The sequence below is a fragment of the Pelophylax lessonae genome (genome assembly GCF_965119305.1).
Source record: "Pelophylax lessonae genome assembly, chromosome: 6".
Classification (NCBI taxonomy): domain Eukaryota; kingdom Metazoa; phylum Chordata; class Amphibia; order Anura; family Ranidae; genus Pelophylax; species Pelophylax lessonae.
This window is the reverse complement of record NC_138773.1, coordinates 222,629,920-222,648,508: the sequence shown is the minus strand read 5'-3', so window position 1 is coordinate 222,648,508 and position 18,589 is coordinate 222,629,920. Positions and strand designations below refer to the sequence as shown.

The following is an 18,589-nucleotide window of genomic DNA, read 5'->3' as shown; positions in this document are numbered from 1 at the left end:
GGGGATGCGGGGTAGTTGATCCTGTTACTTTGGTGAAAATGGTTAGATAAGAACACATTCCCACCAGATTTTTGTCATGTTTCCTTTTGTACATGCATACCTCAACATGTATCTGGGGCCAAGGGAAAGTAGGAATAGAGTGCACCTATACTGTCTAGGCAGGCTTTGGAAATACATTCTCCTGTGCTTTACATGCCAGTGAAAGTTTGTGTGAGATAAAGACTTTTTCCTCATATTCTGGGTTCGGAGATGTACTCTATTTGATTGACCAATCAGTTGAGTAGTTCATTAAGGTTGGCTGAGAGAAGTTTTAATACATTTCTAGATTGCAAGCTTTAACGAGCAGGGCCCTCTATTTCCTCCTGTATTGAACTGTATTGTAACCGTATTGTCTTCCCTCACATTGTAAAGCGCTGCACAAACTGTTGGCGCTATATAAATCCTTAATAATAATAATAATAATATAGTTAAGTGATAGCTCTGTTTGGAGAGTGGAAAAGAAGGAGAATATTATCAGAGTGGGAGCAGCTGATAAATGAATGTGGTTTGGGAGGGAATCGATTTTTAGTTTAATTTACAAGGATATCAACCAGTGGGATTTAGCTGCTCTTCTAGACCAGTTTCTCAAATCCGGTCCTCAGGGCACATGAAGACCCCTTTCACACTTGGGAGTCCGTAACTTGGTTTTCTCAGCGGGGGATCGATCCGCCGATCCTCCGCTGAGCAGCGGGATGGCAGCTCTGTCACCGCGTTGTGCGTGGAGACAGAGCTGTCAGGTCCCGCTGTTCTCTATGGGGGAATCGGATGAGAATGGACTGCCTGTCTGTTCTCATCCGATCCCATCCGATGGACGGATGGAAAATAGGGTTTCCATCCGTCCAGATTTGATGGACGGGATCGGATTTCAGCGGACATGTCTCCGCTGATATCCGATGCCCCATAGAGATGCATGGGTTTTCCAGGCGGATCTGAACGGTCCGCTAGTGTGAAAGGGGCCTAACAGGCCAGGTTTGCAAGAAAACTGAAATACATCACAGGTGATATAATTTGCTGCTTGGTGATTGCAGTATTCTAGTCTGCATCTCCCCAATGTAATACTTAAAATCTGGCCAGTTAGTGTGCCCTGAGGACCGGAGTTGAGAAACTAGACTGTGGTAGGCATTGGGATATGGGGGTAGTGCACCATTTGTAAGTATTTGTGCCAGTCTGAGACCTGAAGTTGCAGTACAGATGATAAAAGGATCTTGCAGAACCATGATTGACTGGAGTGTACCTTTAAGACTAAACAGTAAATTCACAGTGTAGGAATTAGCCTTTACACGATAAAGGCACATAACATAATTACTTCGGAACCCTACAAGTATTGTTTTTCATTTTCTTTGTTTTAATAATTTCTATTGCAGTTCTGCCTTCTTTCACAGAAGTTTTTTGACACTCTGCACTGCAAATGGTTGTTATTAACCACTTTTTCTGTAAAGTATCATTACTGCAATTACATTGGTAATTAGAACAAAAAAATTAGATTAGGAGACAGTAGGGCATGCCATACAGATGAGCTGCCTGATGCAAACCAAGGCAGTAGAAACATGTTTTTAGTCGACTCGTACCAGTTCATTATCTTCTAAAGCAATTTTTATCGGAAAAGCGAACTTTATTTCTCTAGACTTTACTTAATAGGCATGTGCTGATGAATCGGTTTACATATTACTTTTTTTTTCATGAAAACTTACTAACTTACACCAGTTCATTATCTTCTAAAGAATATTTTTGTTTTTTTTTTTTTTACAGAAAAGTAAACCTTACTTATAAGCCATTTTTAATAGGCATGTGCTTATGAATCTGTTTTAGGTATTTCAATTTGTATGCGCTACCAGATAGCAGTATACTGAGCGCACATGAGTGTAAATAAGTGCCACATCCTACATAGACTAGAAATAGGTTGTTTGAGAAACATGGACTTTAAAGGCACTGAGTATATTAAAATATAACAATTTTTTGATACATGACTTAAAATACATCACAAACATAGACTCTCCTCAAGAAAGGCGTAAAAAGAAGGTAGCCTCCATAATGCAGTGATAAAGTATAAACACACACACAGACAATTCTAATTGCGGTATTTTGAGATACTTCACATCCGCAGGATCTCACACAAGATCATCTTTTACATTATACAAAAAAATTGGGCTAACTTTACTGTTTTTTTTTTTTTTTTTTTTTTTTAATTCATTAAAGTGTATTTTTTCTCAAAAAACTGTTTTGAAAGACTTCTGTGCAAATACAGTGTGACATAAAAGATAGCCACGTTTGCCATTTTATTCTCTAGGGTCTCTGCTAATCTGTATAATGTTTGGGGGTTTTAAGTAATTTTCTAGCAAAAAATACAGATTTTAATTTAACAGCAACTGTCAGAAAAAGGCTTGGTCTTTAAAGAGGAACTCCAGGCACCTATAATAATAATAATAATAAAAAAAAAAAATGTCAGCAGCTACATATAGTGTACCTGCTAACTTTGAAAAAACAGCCACTCACCTGTCCCTCAGTGGCACCGGCATCTTCACTATAGGCACCCGGCTGCAACAGCTTGTGGCTTCACAGCCCGGCACCCACTGCGCATGAGCGAGTCACGTGGCGCATCCTGTATTGGTGGATGCAGTCTTCTGGAACCTGTCACAGCGGCTCTGGGAACGGAAGTGGAAGCCGGTACCTGTCAAAATGGGGTACCTGCTCCCCCCACCCCCGCTCCTCAAAAGTGCCAATTGTGTAAGAGGAGCGGTGAATGAGTCCTTGAAGCGGAACCTCCCCTTTTGGGGGAAGTTCCCCTTTAAGAGGTTAAACTGCCCTCCCTTACAGACGGAAGTTCATTCCGTTGATCTAAAAGAACAAAATAATACATTGCAAAACATTCTGTTAAGTCTCCATTCACACTAATACGACTTGTCAGGCGACTTGTCAGCCTGACATGTCGCGGTCCGTTGTGTAGTACGGGAACCGTTCTAATAGGAGCGACACAAGTCGCTCCGACTTAGAAAAAGGTTCCTGTACTACTTCGGGGCGACCTGGAGCGACTTGCATAGACAATCATTCTGTGAAGTTCGTGCAAGTCACGCCGAAGTCGCGGTGCACGAGACTTCACAGGTCGCCCCCGAAGTCGTGCCGCTTCAGTGTGAACCGGCACTTATAGTTATCTATCAGCCTTATTGTTGATAAACATTTGCCAGAGGCTCTTTTTTTTTTTTTTGACAGCTGTGAGTGAGCAGAACAGCTCTGTAAAGAATCGAGGTGGGGGGATCGTGAGGTGGGGGGATCGTGAGGGGGTGGGGGGGATCGAGATCGCGATTTTTTTTTTTTTTAACGATTTTTCATGCAACTCTAAATACCACGAAAAAGGAAATCTCTAGTTTTGTGAACAAGATTAAAAAATGTAATTTGGGTACAGTGCTACATGACCGCGCAATTGTCATTCAAAGTGCGACAGTGCTGAAAGCTGAAAATTGGCCTGGGCAAGAAGGGGATAAAAGTGCCTGGAAATTGAAGTGGTCAAATAGGAGAGAGAGAAATAATAAGTTGGCTGGGTTTGGATGGCCTCACAAATGATTCTTCCTAAAGCCCAACCTTTTATCCTAAACGTTTTTATTCTGTCTTGGATACAGTGGGGAAGGGTTTAAAACCCTGCCAGGTTTGATTTGCTGCCTTGTTCTTGTTAGGAAATTATGGGGAATCTTTTCAGGAGGTGCAAAACCAAAAACACATTTTAATAGAGCAGTGAGGGACAGTTAATTGTACCAAATTTTTTTTAGTTTTCTGTCCTGTCGGTTTTCTTGCTCCGAAAACGGCAACAAGAGTCTAATCTTCCCAGTGGGGCCAAACCGAGAGAAACAAAAAAATCCAAAATAACTTTTAACTCTTTTTATAATTGGCTGGAGTTAGACTCTAAAAAGTAACAAATGCGCACGCTGTGCCCTGGAATACCTCATAGGTAAAACTTCAATCCCACATCGACCACGTTGCTGTTTTCTTCCAAATTGCCAGGTTTGCATCTAGGCACGCTTATTTATTGCACGGTTACAGGCTAAAATATAGAGCAATTTATCAAAGTTGCCTGCAACCAGTGAAATGTCAGGATACTTGATCTGGGTTACTCACTCAAAACAAAAAAGGATAGAATGGACAGCCGTGGAGTTTGTGGCTTTAAAATAAATCGGCAAAGGTTTTTTCCGTATTTCTGTCCTTACAGGGCCTGCATCTGTGTATACAAGTCATTCTGAGTGCGTGAATAATTTACATTTGTTAAATTGTTTTTGGAGATTGTGGTGAAAGTACTAAAAGAAAAATAAAAGCTTGATTTAAGAAGGCAATGTTGTACTTCAGTTCTTTAGTATTGATTGGCTATTAAATGTTGGTTACTTTTCACCACGTTACTGTAACCTGACTTATCCTGCCTTAGTGGCGCTGAAAGCAAGTAGATTGTAATAGCCCCTTCTGTTCAGATATGCTGCTTTCTCCAGGCAGTACTTAACGTTTGTTTTGGTTATATATGACTTATTTTGCATGTGTTGCATTCCGCATAATAGCTTAAGATGAGTGTTTAAACGGCTGCCTTTTCCTTTTTTTCTCTAATGCAAAATAATCATTCCACAGTGACTGCAAAAATTGTTACCCAGATGGCACCAAACCATTTTCCTTTGATTTTTTAATAAGAGACGCGTTTATCAAAGAGATTTCTCAACTTACTGTTGGTAATGGGAAATAATTTGAAAGGCACACAGTGTGGATCATTATATTTCTTTGATGCAGATTAATGGCAGCTAAAGCAGAGTTTTGTAATTGCTTCATTTTGCCATAGACTTTTTTTTTTTCCTTTGTTACATTACGATGGTGGGAGAACTCTGGTTTAGGCTTATAGTTTTTACGCACATGAAGGAAAGATTTGGATGTCTGCCAGTTTGAGAGAAAAATCCATTCATCTTTCAAGTGGCATTGTTGCTTTTAGTGTTTTTTTCTTCATAGGATTCCGTATTGTATTCCGTTACATCTTAAAGGAAACCTTTTCTGAGAATAAGATATTACAGTCTGCAGACGCTAGTTGCCTGGCTGTCCTATTTACCCTTATGCTCTGTCATTTTCAGTTAGTGACCCAGAAGTGTGTAGTTGTCCCAATCAGGAGTCAAGCTTGAAGACCAGTTGCTATAGCAGTAGCGGGACCAGCAGGGTAGATTCATAGGCAGTCAGCCTGATGGATGACGTGGACTAATCTGAGGTGCGGAGTCTAAGTACTAACCAGTGTTCACCAGAGCTCCTGATGGTGGATATGGATATTGCTGCATGTTATTATCAGTTTGTGGTCCTCAGGATCGCCCTACCAGGAGGTACACAAGCTGGGGTCCAGTAGCAGATAAGCAGGTAATGATCAAAGAGAAGCATAGTCAGTAAACAAGCCAAAGGTCAGGGATCAGGCAGAAGCGTAGTTGAGAAACAAGCCAAGGGTCAATAATGAGTGGTAGCAAAATATGGACAACAGGGAAGACAAGAGTGAGATGCAGGCTGAAGCGAGCACAATAATCTGGCAGAAAAAGAAATAGCCGCACATCCAGGGATTCCAATAAGTTTCAAATACCTTTTAATTCCAAAATGTTGCAAGTGATGACACCAAAGACACCAACATGAAGTCTCGTAGACGCGTTTCACACATACATCTTGTGCTTAATCATTAAATAATCTGGCAAATAGGTAGTGCAGAGACATGGCTTAAATCAGGAAGTTCATGGGAGGAGCAAAGAGTTCAAGGTCCTGCAGAAGTCAAGACACAAGGCAGCGTTGTCCAATGGATCAGACTGGGTGCTGTCCAGCATCTCTGGTTGCTCAGTGAGAAGAGTCCTTGGCAGACACAGCAGATGTCCCAGGTTCAAGTCCAGGCCCTGACAGTAGTACTATTCTAGCTCAGGGACTCAAAGATATTGAAGCCAGACACCTAGCATTTTCAGGAGGAGGTTAACCATGCCAGTCCCCATATTAGACGAATCAGAATAAATGTAGCTGTATGACCCTCATCTTAGTCATTCAAGTCTGATTTTAGCATGAACTATGGATAGGTTTTGCCCCTGTGTAGAGGTTGCTGGCTGCTTCAGATGCATTTGAAAGCAACTCTTGTCACTTATCTGAAGTATATTAAAAAATAGAATATTTACAAAGGAATACTTACTTCTGCTGCTGCTCAGCTTTATTGCTGATGAATCTGATGCTGACGTTTCTTTCAAGACAAACACTTCCAGGAGTGTTGATCTCATTGGTTTCCCTGCATCTAACAGTGGTTCCTCCTGCTTACCTCCACTCTTTACAGGATACTGTAGTGATGTGGAGGTCAGTAAAAGGAAGTCACTGAATGCTTTGGAAGATCAGGCAGATAAAGTGGTAGGTATTGCTTTGAAGTAGGGATCGACCGATTATCGGCAAAGCCGATATTCACTTTTCCTGATATATCGGTATCTGCCATGGAACTTGCCAATATTACTGATATTGTTGTGACGTCATTGCGTATGTTGCGCCTCCGCGCACTGGGCCTTAACTTCTGCCTTCTTAGGCCGCCTCCCTCGCCTTGGACAGCCTCGTCTTGAGTCGGGACTAGTCTCTCGGAAATGTATAACACAGCCATACACCCACCCACAGCAGGCCGTTGCCAGCCACACCCACAGGCCCTGTACCAGCCAGCCGCCGGCAGTGTATCAGCCAGCCAGCCAGCCACCCAAAGGCCTTGTACAAGCCACCCACAGGCCCTGTACCAGCCAGTCACCCACAGCCCCTGTGCTAGCCACCCACCCCCCACAGGGTGCCAGTCAGCCACCCACCACAGGATGCCAGCCACCCACCACCACAGGGTGCCAGCCACTTACCACAGGGTGCCAGCCACCCACCCACCCACCCACCACAGAGAGCCAGCCAGACATCCACCACCACAGGGTGCCAGCCAGCCACCCATCACCACAGGGTGCCAGCCACCCATCACCACAGGGTGCCAGCCACCCACCACCACAGGGTGCCAGCCAGTCACCCACCACAGGGTGCCAGCCAGCCAGCTACCCACCACAGGGACTATCTGGGTCTGATTTTGGACTCGGCTTCTGCTAGGGTGTTTCTTCCAGGAGGAAAAACTCCAAAAGTTGGAGGATGCAATTTGGCTCCTGTTGTCCAGCAGTCGGTCATCTTTCAGGACTTGCCTGCGGGTGCTGTGCCTGATGGTGTCTACCTTTCAAGGCGGTTCTGTTTGCACAGTTCCACTCGAGACCTCTGCAAAGAGAGATTCTTGCCAAGTGGGACAAGAATTCAGTCTCTAGACAATCTGATCCTGTTGAGCTGGGATACGAGAGGGTCCCTGATCTGGTGGCTTCACTCTCTGGCTCTTTGACAGTGCAAATCCTTCCTTCCCCTGTACTGGACGGTGGTCTCCACGGTTGCCAGCCTGCCGGGTGGGGAATGGTTTTGGGCACGGATGTGCTCAAGGGGTCTGGACTCTGGAGGAGTCAAGAATACTGATCAATATACTGGAACTTCGGCGATAAGATTTGACTGGCTCACTGTACAAATCCTTGAGGGGTGCCCGATAAGGATTCAATCGGACAATGCCACGGCCGTGGCATGTGTCAATCACCAAGGGGGCACAAGAAGTGTCCTGGCGGCTCGGGAGGTAGCCCGCATTCTAAAGTTCAGCTGTGTGTCTGGTGTGGAACTCCTGAGGTGGACCTGTTGGCCTCTCGTCTCAACAGGAAGGTACAGAAAATTGTGACCAGGTCTAGGGATCCTCTGGCCGACGCCACAGACACACTGTTGGCTCCTTGGGGCTAGTATTATCTTATATACGCCTTTCCCATGCTAAAATTTCTGCCGAGTCTTCTGCAAAGGCTCCAGGCAGAAGGGATCTGGTCATCCTAGTGGTTTCAGACTGGCCTCGCCAGTCTTGGTATGCCGATCTGGTACAGTTGGCCTCCGATGCCCCTTGGAGACTTCCTCTCAGAGAGGTTCTACTGGCCCAAGGGCCAATCTTCCATCCCTTTAGCGGCTTGGCTATTCAAAGCCAGGTGCTGAAGGATAGGGGGTTTTCTGAATTTGTGATTCCCATGCTGTTAAAGGCTAGAAAATCTACCTGTAGGAAAATTTACCATCGCTCCTGGAAGACGTACATTGCATGGTGTGGTCTCTTGGGGGTCATCCTTGTTCCCTTTTGCTGGCTCAGATTTTGTCATTCCTCCAACGAGGTGTTCAGTAGGTTTTCGGCCTTGGCAGTCTTTTTACCATCTTTTAGCTATGCATTCTTTGGTTCGCACCTTTATTCTGGGGGTTCGCCTCTTGGCTCCCCCAGTACAGTTTCTGTTACTTCCGTAGGATCTCAATTTGGTGCTGTCGGTTCTCCAGTAACCTGCCTTTTAAAAATATTTGTGAGCTTCTTCTGCTTACATTATCCCAGAAGGTAGCCGTCTTGGTGGCTATTACTTCTGCGCGCAGGGTGTCGGAGCTGGCGGCGTTGTCTTGTCATTCACCTAATCTGGTGGCTCACAGAGATAATGGTGCTCCGCCCTTGTCAGTCTTTCCTTCCTAAGGTTGTTTCTGGTTTCCATCTGTCCCTATGTTCTATCGTGTATACATGTATGTTTTCATTTTTAATGGTTTTAAATAAAGTTTGTACTTTTATAATAATCGTGCCTTCAAAGTCTGTTTCCCAACCTGTAGCTTCTTACACATTATAATTAGTTGGACGTGGCGCTTTATTTTTTTTTTTGCACCCAAAGTACCGCCCTGTGTTGGTGTGACTTGTTCAGTTCATCTCATGTGGGTGCATACACGGTGATAAATGGAAGTTCACTCCCCCCCTCTCTCTTCCATGCCTACTATACCAGCTAAACACAATGGGGGAGGGATATTGCAGTGCATTGCGAAAGTATTCGGCCCCCTTGAACTTTTCAACCTTTTGCCACATTTCAGGCTTCAAACCTAAAGAAATAAAACAAATTTTTTTTTTTTTTTTTTGAAGAGTCAACAAGTGGGACACAATCATGAAGTGGAATGAAATTTATTGGATATTTCAAACTTTTTTAACAAATAAAAATTGTGCGTGCAAAATGATTCAGCCCCCTTAAGTTAATACTTTGTAACGCCACCTTTTGCTGCGATTACAGCTGTAAGTCGCTTGGGGTATGTCTCTATCAGTTTTGTACATCGAGAGACTGAAATTTTTGCCCATTCCTCCTTGCAAAACAGCTTGAGCTCAGTGAGGTTGGATGGAGAGCGTTTGTGAACAGCAGTTTTCAGTTCTTTCCACAGATTCTCGATTGGATTCAGGTCTGGACTTTGACTTGCCCATTCTAACACCTGGATATGTTTATTTGTGAACCATTCTATTGTAGATTTTGCTTTATGTTTTGGATCATTTTCTTGTTGGAAGACAAATCTCCGTCCCAGTTTAAGGTCTTTTGCAGACCATCAGGTTTTCTTCCAGAATGGTCCTGAATTTGGCTCCATCCATCTTCCCATCAGTTTTAACCATCTTCCCTGTCCCTGCTGAAGAAAAGCAGGCCCAAACCATGATGCTGCCACCACCATGTTTGACAGTGGGGATGGTGTGTTCAGGGTGATGAGCTGTGTTGCTTTTACGCCAAACATAACGTTTTGCACTGTTGCCAAAAAGTTTGATTTTGGTTTCATCTGACCAGAGCACCTTCTTCCACATGTTTGGTGTGTCTCACAGGTGGCTTGTGGCAAACTTTAAACGACACTTTTTATGTATATCTTTAGGAAATAGCTTTCTTCTTGCCACTCTTCCATAAAGGCCAGATTTGTGCAGTATACGACTGATTGTTGTCCTATGGACAGAGTCTCCCACCTCAGCTGTAGATCTCTGCAGTTCATCCAGAGTGATCATGGGCCTCTTGGCTGCATCTCTGATCAGTCTTCTCCTTGTATGAGCTGAAAGTTTAGAGGGATGGCCAGGTCTTCGTAGATTTGCAGTGGTCTGATACTCCTTCCATTTCAATATTATCGATTGCACAGTACTCCTTGGGGTGTTAAAAGCTTGGGAAATCTTTTTGTATCCAAATCTGGCTTTAAACTTCTCCACAACAGTATCTTGGACCTGCCTGGTGTGTTCCTTGTTCTTCATGATGCTCTCCGCTTTAAATGGACCTCTGAGACTATCACAGTGCAGGTGCATTTATACAGAGACTTGATTACACACAGGTGGATTCTATTTATCATCATTAGTCATTTTGATCAACATTGGATCATTCAGAGATCCTCACTGAACTTCTGGAGAGAGTTTGCTGCACTGAAAGTAAAGGGGCTGAATAATTTTGCACGTCCAATTTTGCAGTTTTTTATTTGTTAAGTTTGAAATATCCAATAAATTTCGTTCCACTTCATGATTGTGTCCCACTCATTTGGGCTTGCTGTGTTGAGCCTGTGTGGCTTCTTCATAGTGTCTTTTCAGTGTGTGTGAGCTTCACCACCTGTTATGTTGCACGCACAGCTTTATGGTCTCCTACTCAAAGCCTGCATCACTTTCACCATGCTCCTCTGCAAAACATAAGCCATGGTCTCCATTCTGCTACCTTACCAGTGACTAGGTAATAGATGGCCATACAAGGACCCCTGCATCTGCAGATCATCTATTCATACCCCCTGTGGGAATCGGCATGCTTGCAGTATGTTGGATCATAGAAGCAGAGGGAGCAGTCTTGTGGGCCTTCCTGGTCTTCATGATCCACTACCAGCTCCAGGATGGTTTACAGTGTCCCTGCCTAAGGGCCCAACTACATCAGCCAGGACATTTGTCCCCTGCTGGAATCCTCATGCTTCTGGAGACTTTCCTATTTTCCCCCAAACATGGTAGCGCCTCTGCACTTTTGTTGAATTTCATGAGTAAAATCACTGTGATAGTGGACTTGGAATGTGTAGGGGGTGTGAGAATGTTTCCTTAAGAGTCTTTCTTTAATTTTCCAGCTGCTGTAGCTGTCCTCGTGCACTCAGCAGAAGAGTGAAATCTTTCCTGCTTGTATTAGTTGTGGAACTACGTGTGTCCCAAATTCTCTAGGTAGAGGTCTCCAAACTACACCCCTCAGCTGTTGCAGAACTACATGTCCCATGAGGTATTGTAAAACTCTGACATTCACAGACATGACTAAGCATGATGGAAATTGTAGTTCATGAAAAACTGGAGGGCCATAGTTTGGAGACCCCTGCTCTAAGGTAACCAATCTTGGTTCTCCAGAAATCCCCAACCTGTCAAAAGTTTCCCATTACACTCATTAATGGAACCTGTTTCGTATGGTGACTGGCCTAACCCCAACAAGCTGTTTAATTTTAGTAGTAAAAGCTGTTTCTCCTGCAGTAGATATTCGCTTCAGGTCTTCTGTGCAAAAGGTTCTGACCAGGACCCACCCCCTCCATCGAGAACCATTCTTTCATTCATTTCACTGTCTGCAATACGATCTGTGAATGGAGGAGGATCTGATTATTCACAGGATTGTCTCTTCCCTATTCACAGATCGTGTTACAAGCAGTGAACGCAGTGAGAGAAGGTTTCTCAATGTAAGAGGAAGGGACAGGTCCCTATTGGGAGCTTGTTCACTTGGTAATAGGTTAGTCACAACCCAGACCCCCCACCCCAATAAAAAGAAGAGCATGTCCTTTTGTACATGTACGTGAAAATGTAAATGCATACATCAGGGGCACCTAACTACAAAAATACAATAATTGAGATAAGATTTTCATCAAGTACAGCACTATATATAAACACCATTCCTCTGTGTACACAATCCAAGCATAATGAAAATAACTCCAACAAATGTTTTAAATAAAATAAACATGAATCAGCGCTTCAGTCTTAGGGCTCATGCACATTGCAGCTCTAAAAAAAATGCTTTTATTTCAGCTTGAAGAAGCTTGTGCTTTTTTATGCTCTTTTGCACGTTTTTATTGAGGTTCTTTGTGCATTTGTTTTAGCTTTTTCATGCAATTTTAGGCACTTAGGCGTCTTTTCTGTTTGAAAGCTCATCTCAAAAGCACGAGTTTTTTGGTGGTGGTTTTTTTTTTTTTTTCTGCCTGTAAGAGCATATGTTATATGAATTAAGCCGGCACACGAAAAAGCTTCTTCCAAGTAAAATTCTTTATTCCAGCATGGATAGTGGTGACATGACAAATGCTGACGCGTTTCGTTTTTACACCTTCGTCATAGCATCATGTTATGATGAAGGCGTAAAGCTGAAATGCGTCAGATTTTGTCATGTTGTCACCGCTATCCATGCTGGAATAAAGAATTTTACTTGGAAGAAGCTTTTTCGTGTGCCGGCTTTATTTATATAACATTTGGTTTGGACATTCAGCAGAGCACCAACACTTAGCTCTTTATCTTCTCACAGTGCGGTGGAGCTAGAGTGAGTTGTTTATGTAAGAGCATATGGCTGTAAACTCCTGAAAAAGCCATACTGTGCATGGACACATTGGCTAACATGGAGGGGAGTTTCCAGACAAACAAATGAAAGCTCAAAAAAGCTAAAAAGCCTGTAGGAGCAGCTTCTTTGAGATGCAGTGTGCATGAGCCCTTACAATTTATCGTACACACACCCAAAAGTGATCAAAGCTCCCACCGATGAATCAAGATAACACAAAGTATCCAGTTCCATATACCAGTGTCACTTCTCAATGCAGCACTCCTCAGTGTGTCCTCATGAATAATCTCTACATGCAAAAATTGCCACAGATCATCTCTGACCCCCTTCTGTACTTAATGAGAGTCTTAAAATATTCGCTTTCGTTGGATTATTTTGTGTATTTTAAGTGTTGCTTTTTTTTTTTTCCATTTATTATCACGTTGGTTTATTTAGGGATTGTTTGATATATTTTGTAGCATGGTGCAGCAGTATCATTAACTATGAAAATGGCGATTGTGTTGCACGTTATATATCGTCATGCACACCGAAGTGGGAGCAATTATCCTATGGGCATGATGTACAGTTAACTTTTAAACTGATGACCTGTAAATTGCCTGTTTAATTGCCTTTGGACAATATTGTGTCAGCAGCCAAATTAAAAAAGACCATTTATTTTACAGACTAAAAACACATGGGTATACCTATCCTCATTTAAAACTAGCCACCAAGAATTCTCAATGTAATATATGCCTGCTTATATAGAGTAAAAAAACATAAATGCATATTAGATTTTACCCTGCGATATGAATATTTCACTATGCTTTCAGACTTTAGATTTGCTTAATATCAAGCCAATTGAACCCTGGCAAAGTCACACACCACTCCAATATATTAAAATAATGCTTCACTAGTTCCTTCAAATAACAAGGATCAGAGTGGTTGAATCATTGTTGATGTGCAAAAGATAGCTTGTCTTAATCCCACAAAAGAATGTTGCAAGTTCACATACTAGTGTGCGCATTGATCACAGCCACTTTCGGCATAATGAAAATGACTGTAGCTGTCATAGATGGATAAAAGATGGTGGGTGCCTGGGCAGTTTTGCTGGTGACACTGAGCTTCCTATTTTTATTGCTCCATAGAAGTAGTTGTATATTAGACTGAGGAATGTTAGTGGGTAGTTTTAGATGGGGATAGGTAAACCTATGTGTTTTTAGTCTTTATATTATAAATTGTCTTTTTGGAATTTGGCTGCTGGCATTATTTATATGTTTGAAGTGTTTTGTTATATATAACCTATTCTTTCAGGCCATACATGATCTCCATGGTGACCCATTGACAGTAGTTGTTTGGTGGTTTGGTCTTGTATTTTGTCTACTGGGGACTCTAGATGAAGTGGTTTGGATGCCTTTTTTCTTAGTGTTTATGAGTGGCTTTTGAAGCACTAAAAGGTAATGGTCTATCTGATTCCGTTATTCCTACGCAAGGTCTACCATCACACTTTGTATGTATACTTTGCGTGGTGTTAGGCAAGGATATTTCATCCCAGGAAGGTACGCGTTAGGATACCATCCTGGTCCTTCTCTGGTCTGGACCAACAAATGCCTTTAAGTACCCATAAAGGTTAGTCTGGCCCTCAGGATTTATTTCAAGACCAATTGACTCTCATTCTTTGGTGAAAGCCATAGTCCAGGGTGTCACTCGCATAGCTTCATCTGTACATCCCTCAGGGTATCTCCATCTAATTATGAGGTTACTTAAAAGCTTTCAACCTATCAGAGCAATTCCTCTTTTCTCGCATACACTTGTCCTTGTTGACATCACCTCTGTGAAGCGAGTTTGTGTGCTAGCTATTTTATCCTAGACAGAACCATTTTTTGGTACTACACACAAAAGGTTGACTTGAGGCCAAAGACCTGCTTTCCTTCCTAAGGTTGGACTCTTTCATGACTAACCGGGACATTGTGCTTTCTTCTCTCTGTCTTGTGCCAATACATTCCAAGCGATATCCCTCTATTGTTTGGATGTGGTGAGAGCTGTTTGAGTCGATCTTTCAGTGGCTTCTTTTCATGGAATGACCCCCCCCCCCCCTTCACAGTTCCTGTAGGTCCCCATAAGGGACACCCTGCCCCCTTTTCCTCTATTACTAGGTGACGTAGACAGCTTATCATTCAGATCTTTATGGGGGAGTTTCGTGTTAGGCGCCCTCCTGTAGATTAGAGTGTCTCTTGGGCTTCAGTATCTGTTTTTCAGATTTGCAAGGCTGCCATCTGATCTTCTGTTCACACATTCACAAAGTTTTACCAGATGGATGTGCAGGTTTTCTCCGATGTCAGTAAGGTTCTTCAGGAAGCTCTGCTCTGCAATGGTCACAAACCCATTAGACAACATATTAAAAAAAAAAAAAAACCAAAAGAAAGAAGGGGCACAATAACCTAGTGCATTATCCTAAAACCATATTTTAATATAGAAAATGGTATGCATTATACCCCCAAATATACAATTGAATAAAAGCTCATCACAAGGTAAAACATAAAGATTCCATGCATAGTATGAATGTGATATTCAGTCCATAGTCCAACAATTGCAAAACAGGAGGTGAAGATTCCATTGACTGACATGTTTCGAGGTTCAACCTCTTCCTCAGAGCCTAGGTTACTTGGGTCCTATGAGTTTACCTCAATTACCTGTAAGTCATAGTTTATCAAATAGACTCTTTAATGGATGGCTCAGTGCAAAGTGATTAAAAAGGAAGTCATGCTTTTATCCAGTTACGAAAGACCTGTAAGTGTTTATGCCATTTTAGGGAAGATATTTAAAGGTTTGGTAAAGGACAGCATACAAGAGTATCTGTTAGAAAATATGTGGTAGCCAAGACTGAAGGACAGGGGTACCTATGGATGAGGTACTGTATATTCAGACTTAGTTAAAGAATTTGACAGGATTCCTCATAGCTACTGTGTAAGTCAAAATCTATAAACTAAAATATTTTTTTTATAAATTACATTGTAGACTATTTTTCCAGATAGTATACATTGTCTTTGAGTGAATACCTTTTATCGTCCTTAGAAAACAATTATTTTTCCTTTGGTGGCAACTTGAACCATACTTGTAAGTGCTTTATGCTGTTCCCTTGAACGTGTGTGTGTGTGTGTGTGTGTGTGTGTGTGTGTGTGTGTGTGTGTTTTTTTTTTTTTTTTCCCCTAACTATGAAACTATGTGTATTTGAAGGAAACCTGTGTTGAGATTTCTGACATCTATCTGAAAGTACCAGCTGTTTACTAGCTGGCTGTTTCTGGCTCAGTGTTTTCTGAATGACTGACTATGACTGTGCCTTAAAAAATACTGAAGCCGTTGGATTAACTTAACAGCCAGGGAGCAAAATTAAAGAGTGGACAGCAATGACAGCCCACTTTTTCTTCAGTATAATTGTACTTAAACACATTAAGAGGAATTAATAAAAAGTATCTGAGACAGGTTCTGTACCAACTAGTGTTATTACCCATATCAATTAAACCGCTTCTGTTGTTAATTTTTTCCATACAGTTTAAAAAAAGAAAATTCAAACGCCAATTGGCTGCACTCCTGTTGAGACAAAGTCTGTTTCTGACAAAGTTTATTAATAACCTCCATTTAGTTTAGTCCTGGTGATGTGGTCTATTGGTACATAAAAATAAATGCATTGTGAGCCTGGATTTTTTTTCTTTAACCACTTAAGCCCCGGAAGATTTTACCCCCTTCCTGACCAGGGGGTTTTTTGCGATTTTTTTTTTTTTTTTTTTTACTGCGTGAATTTAACGGACAATTGCGCGGTCGTGCGACGCTGTACCTAAACAAATTTGACGTCCTTTTTTCCCCACAAATAGAGCTTTCTTTTGGTGGTATTTGATCACCTGTGCGATTTTTTGATCATGCGCTATAAACAATAAAAAGCATCAATTTTGCAAAAATAACAATATTTTTCACATTTTTTTTATATGAAATTCCCCCCAAAAAATGTAAAAATCAAAATCTTTTAACATTTTCGGCCAATTTGTTTTTATGCTACATATGTTTGGTAAAAAAAAAATCGCAAAAAGCGTATTTTGATTGGTTTGCGCAAAAGGGAAAGATTTTTGTCATTTTTGTTTACTAACAAAGGGAAAGATTTTTGTAATTTTTGTTTTTGTAACGCGTAATGGCGGCGATCTTTTTTTTTTTTTTTTTTTTTGCGGTACTGCGACATTGCGACGGACAGATCCGACCCTTGACTGACATTTTTGACACTTTTGGGGTTACCAGTGACATTTCTACAGTAATCAGTGCTATACATATGCACTGTTACTGTAAAATTACACTAGCATTGAAGGGGTTAACTTTTTTTGAGAGGGAGGGGTGGTGTGTGTCCCTAGGGGCGTGATTCGAACTGTGATTGGCTGTGGCTTGAGGTATAGGAACAGTGATCAACGGTCCTACATACTAGAACCGTATGATCACTGTTTCTACACAGGGGAGAATGACAGGCGGCTTGTTTACATGAGCCGCCTGCCTTTCTCCCTCTGCACCGACGATCGGCGAGTGACTAGCGGACATCGGGTCCGCCGGTCACACGCACGGACTTGCTGGGGAACAAGCCGGGGCGGGAGCGCGCCTCCGCGGGCGCGCGCTCGCCCGCTATTGGCTCCCAAGCAAGTGACAGGCTAGTGACGTATATATACGTCACTTTGCCTGGCCGGGGCTGGCTGCCGACGTATATCGTCGTGCGGGGGTCGGCAACCGGTTAAAAGCTCTGTTACTATTACATATTTAGGCTTATTGTGTCTTTTGAGTGCTCCTACCCTCTTTAACACCATTTAAAAATTGTACAATTTCAAAACAATTGCTTCTATTAGAAACTAATGGTGCTTACATAAACTGCTGAAAATGACTTATAATTTCCACTTCTCTTGCAGAAAACAAAATAGATTTATGCCAAGATGCATCACTCAAATCAAGCACCACTAAAGAAGAATGCAATAAAAAACAGATAAAGATGTGGTTCAGCCCTCGTAGAGGAAAGGCAAGGTATGTCTTAGAAAGAGAAGTCAATCAACAGATTCCGTCAAAACATGAACAGATTCCAGTATTTGAAACCTACGAGTTTGTGTCATCCTCACCTACTGTGGAGCCCATGAAAAAGAAAAAGAATTCAAAACAAAGAAAATCCAAAAAGAAGAAACTAGAAGATATCAACCAAGAATGGGGAGTTGGAGCACAAACTCAGAACAGTGATGATGTCAAGAAAAGTGATGTTTCAAAGAATATTAGATCTGTCTCTTTTTGCAATTCTCCTGTAGTTTTAAAATCTCCCAGTGAAGAGGAAAATGACCACAAATGTGGTTCACCGGTGAATAATTGTCACACTAGAAATGAGAACTGTTTTGAAGAATATGCAGAGAACGACTCTAAAAATAGTGAGAAGTTGACTGAGGTCACTCTATTGGAGCCCCAGTGTTCTGTGCCCGTTTCTAACACTATTGTATTTAAGTCCCTATCAGAGAAAAACTGTGACACTAAAGATGGCGAGGTAGATGAAAGCAATCAAAACAAGGATAAGAATGAAGTTGATTTTAAAGACAAAACCAGTAATAAAAAAGGTTTACGAAGTGCCAGGCATAAAAATGCAACTTCAAAAAGAGAAACCAAGGTCTTAAAACGAAAAGAATGCACATCTCCTTCTCCAGTTTCCAGTACCTCAAAACGTTCAAGAAAAGAACCTCAGACACCAGGAGGCAGTTGTAAGTCTGAGAAGATAGAAATAAGTGATCCAAACCTGGAACAACCAAAATTGCTTTCCAAGCTTTCCACACCCTCTTCTAAAAATAAAGATGGAAGAAGAACAAGCCAAACTAGCACCAGTATCCAGATGTCTCCTAGTAACCTTTCCGTTTCTAAGAAGAACATCAGGGGAGAGACATTGCTTCATGTTGCTTCTATTAAGGTAATCCTTGGACAGCTATATTGCGCGAAACGTTTAGGACCATTACATTACGGATTGAGTATTTTCTCAGCTTGTATATTTTTTGCTGTCTATTGTTTTCTATCTTATATCAGTGCCAGCTCTATACAACAAAAGATCTTTGCTTGCAAGTCTGTCTTTAACCACTTTACCACCGGAGGATTTTGCTGTCTTACGTCAAGGCCACTTTTTGCGA

The 18,589-nt window shown here is 41.9% G+C and overlaps 1 protein-coding gene across 1 annotated transcript in view; it reads left to right on the top strand.

Moving 5' to 3' along the window:
- The window catches only part of BARD1 (BRCA1 associated RING domain 1), a 141,784-nt gene that overhangs the window by 39,592 nt on the left and 83,603 nt on the right, over positions 1 to 18,589 (top strand). The window contains exon 4 of the mRNA XM_082260583.1: positions 17,348 to 18,375. Within this exon, the coding sequence (XP_082116709.1) occupies positions 17,348 to 18,375 (1,028 nt within the window). The remainder of the gene's footprint in view (positions 1 to 17,347; positions 18,376 to 18,589) is intronic.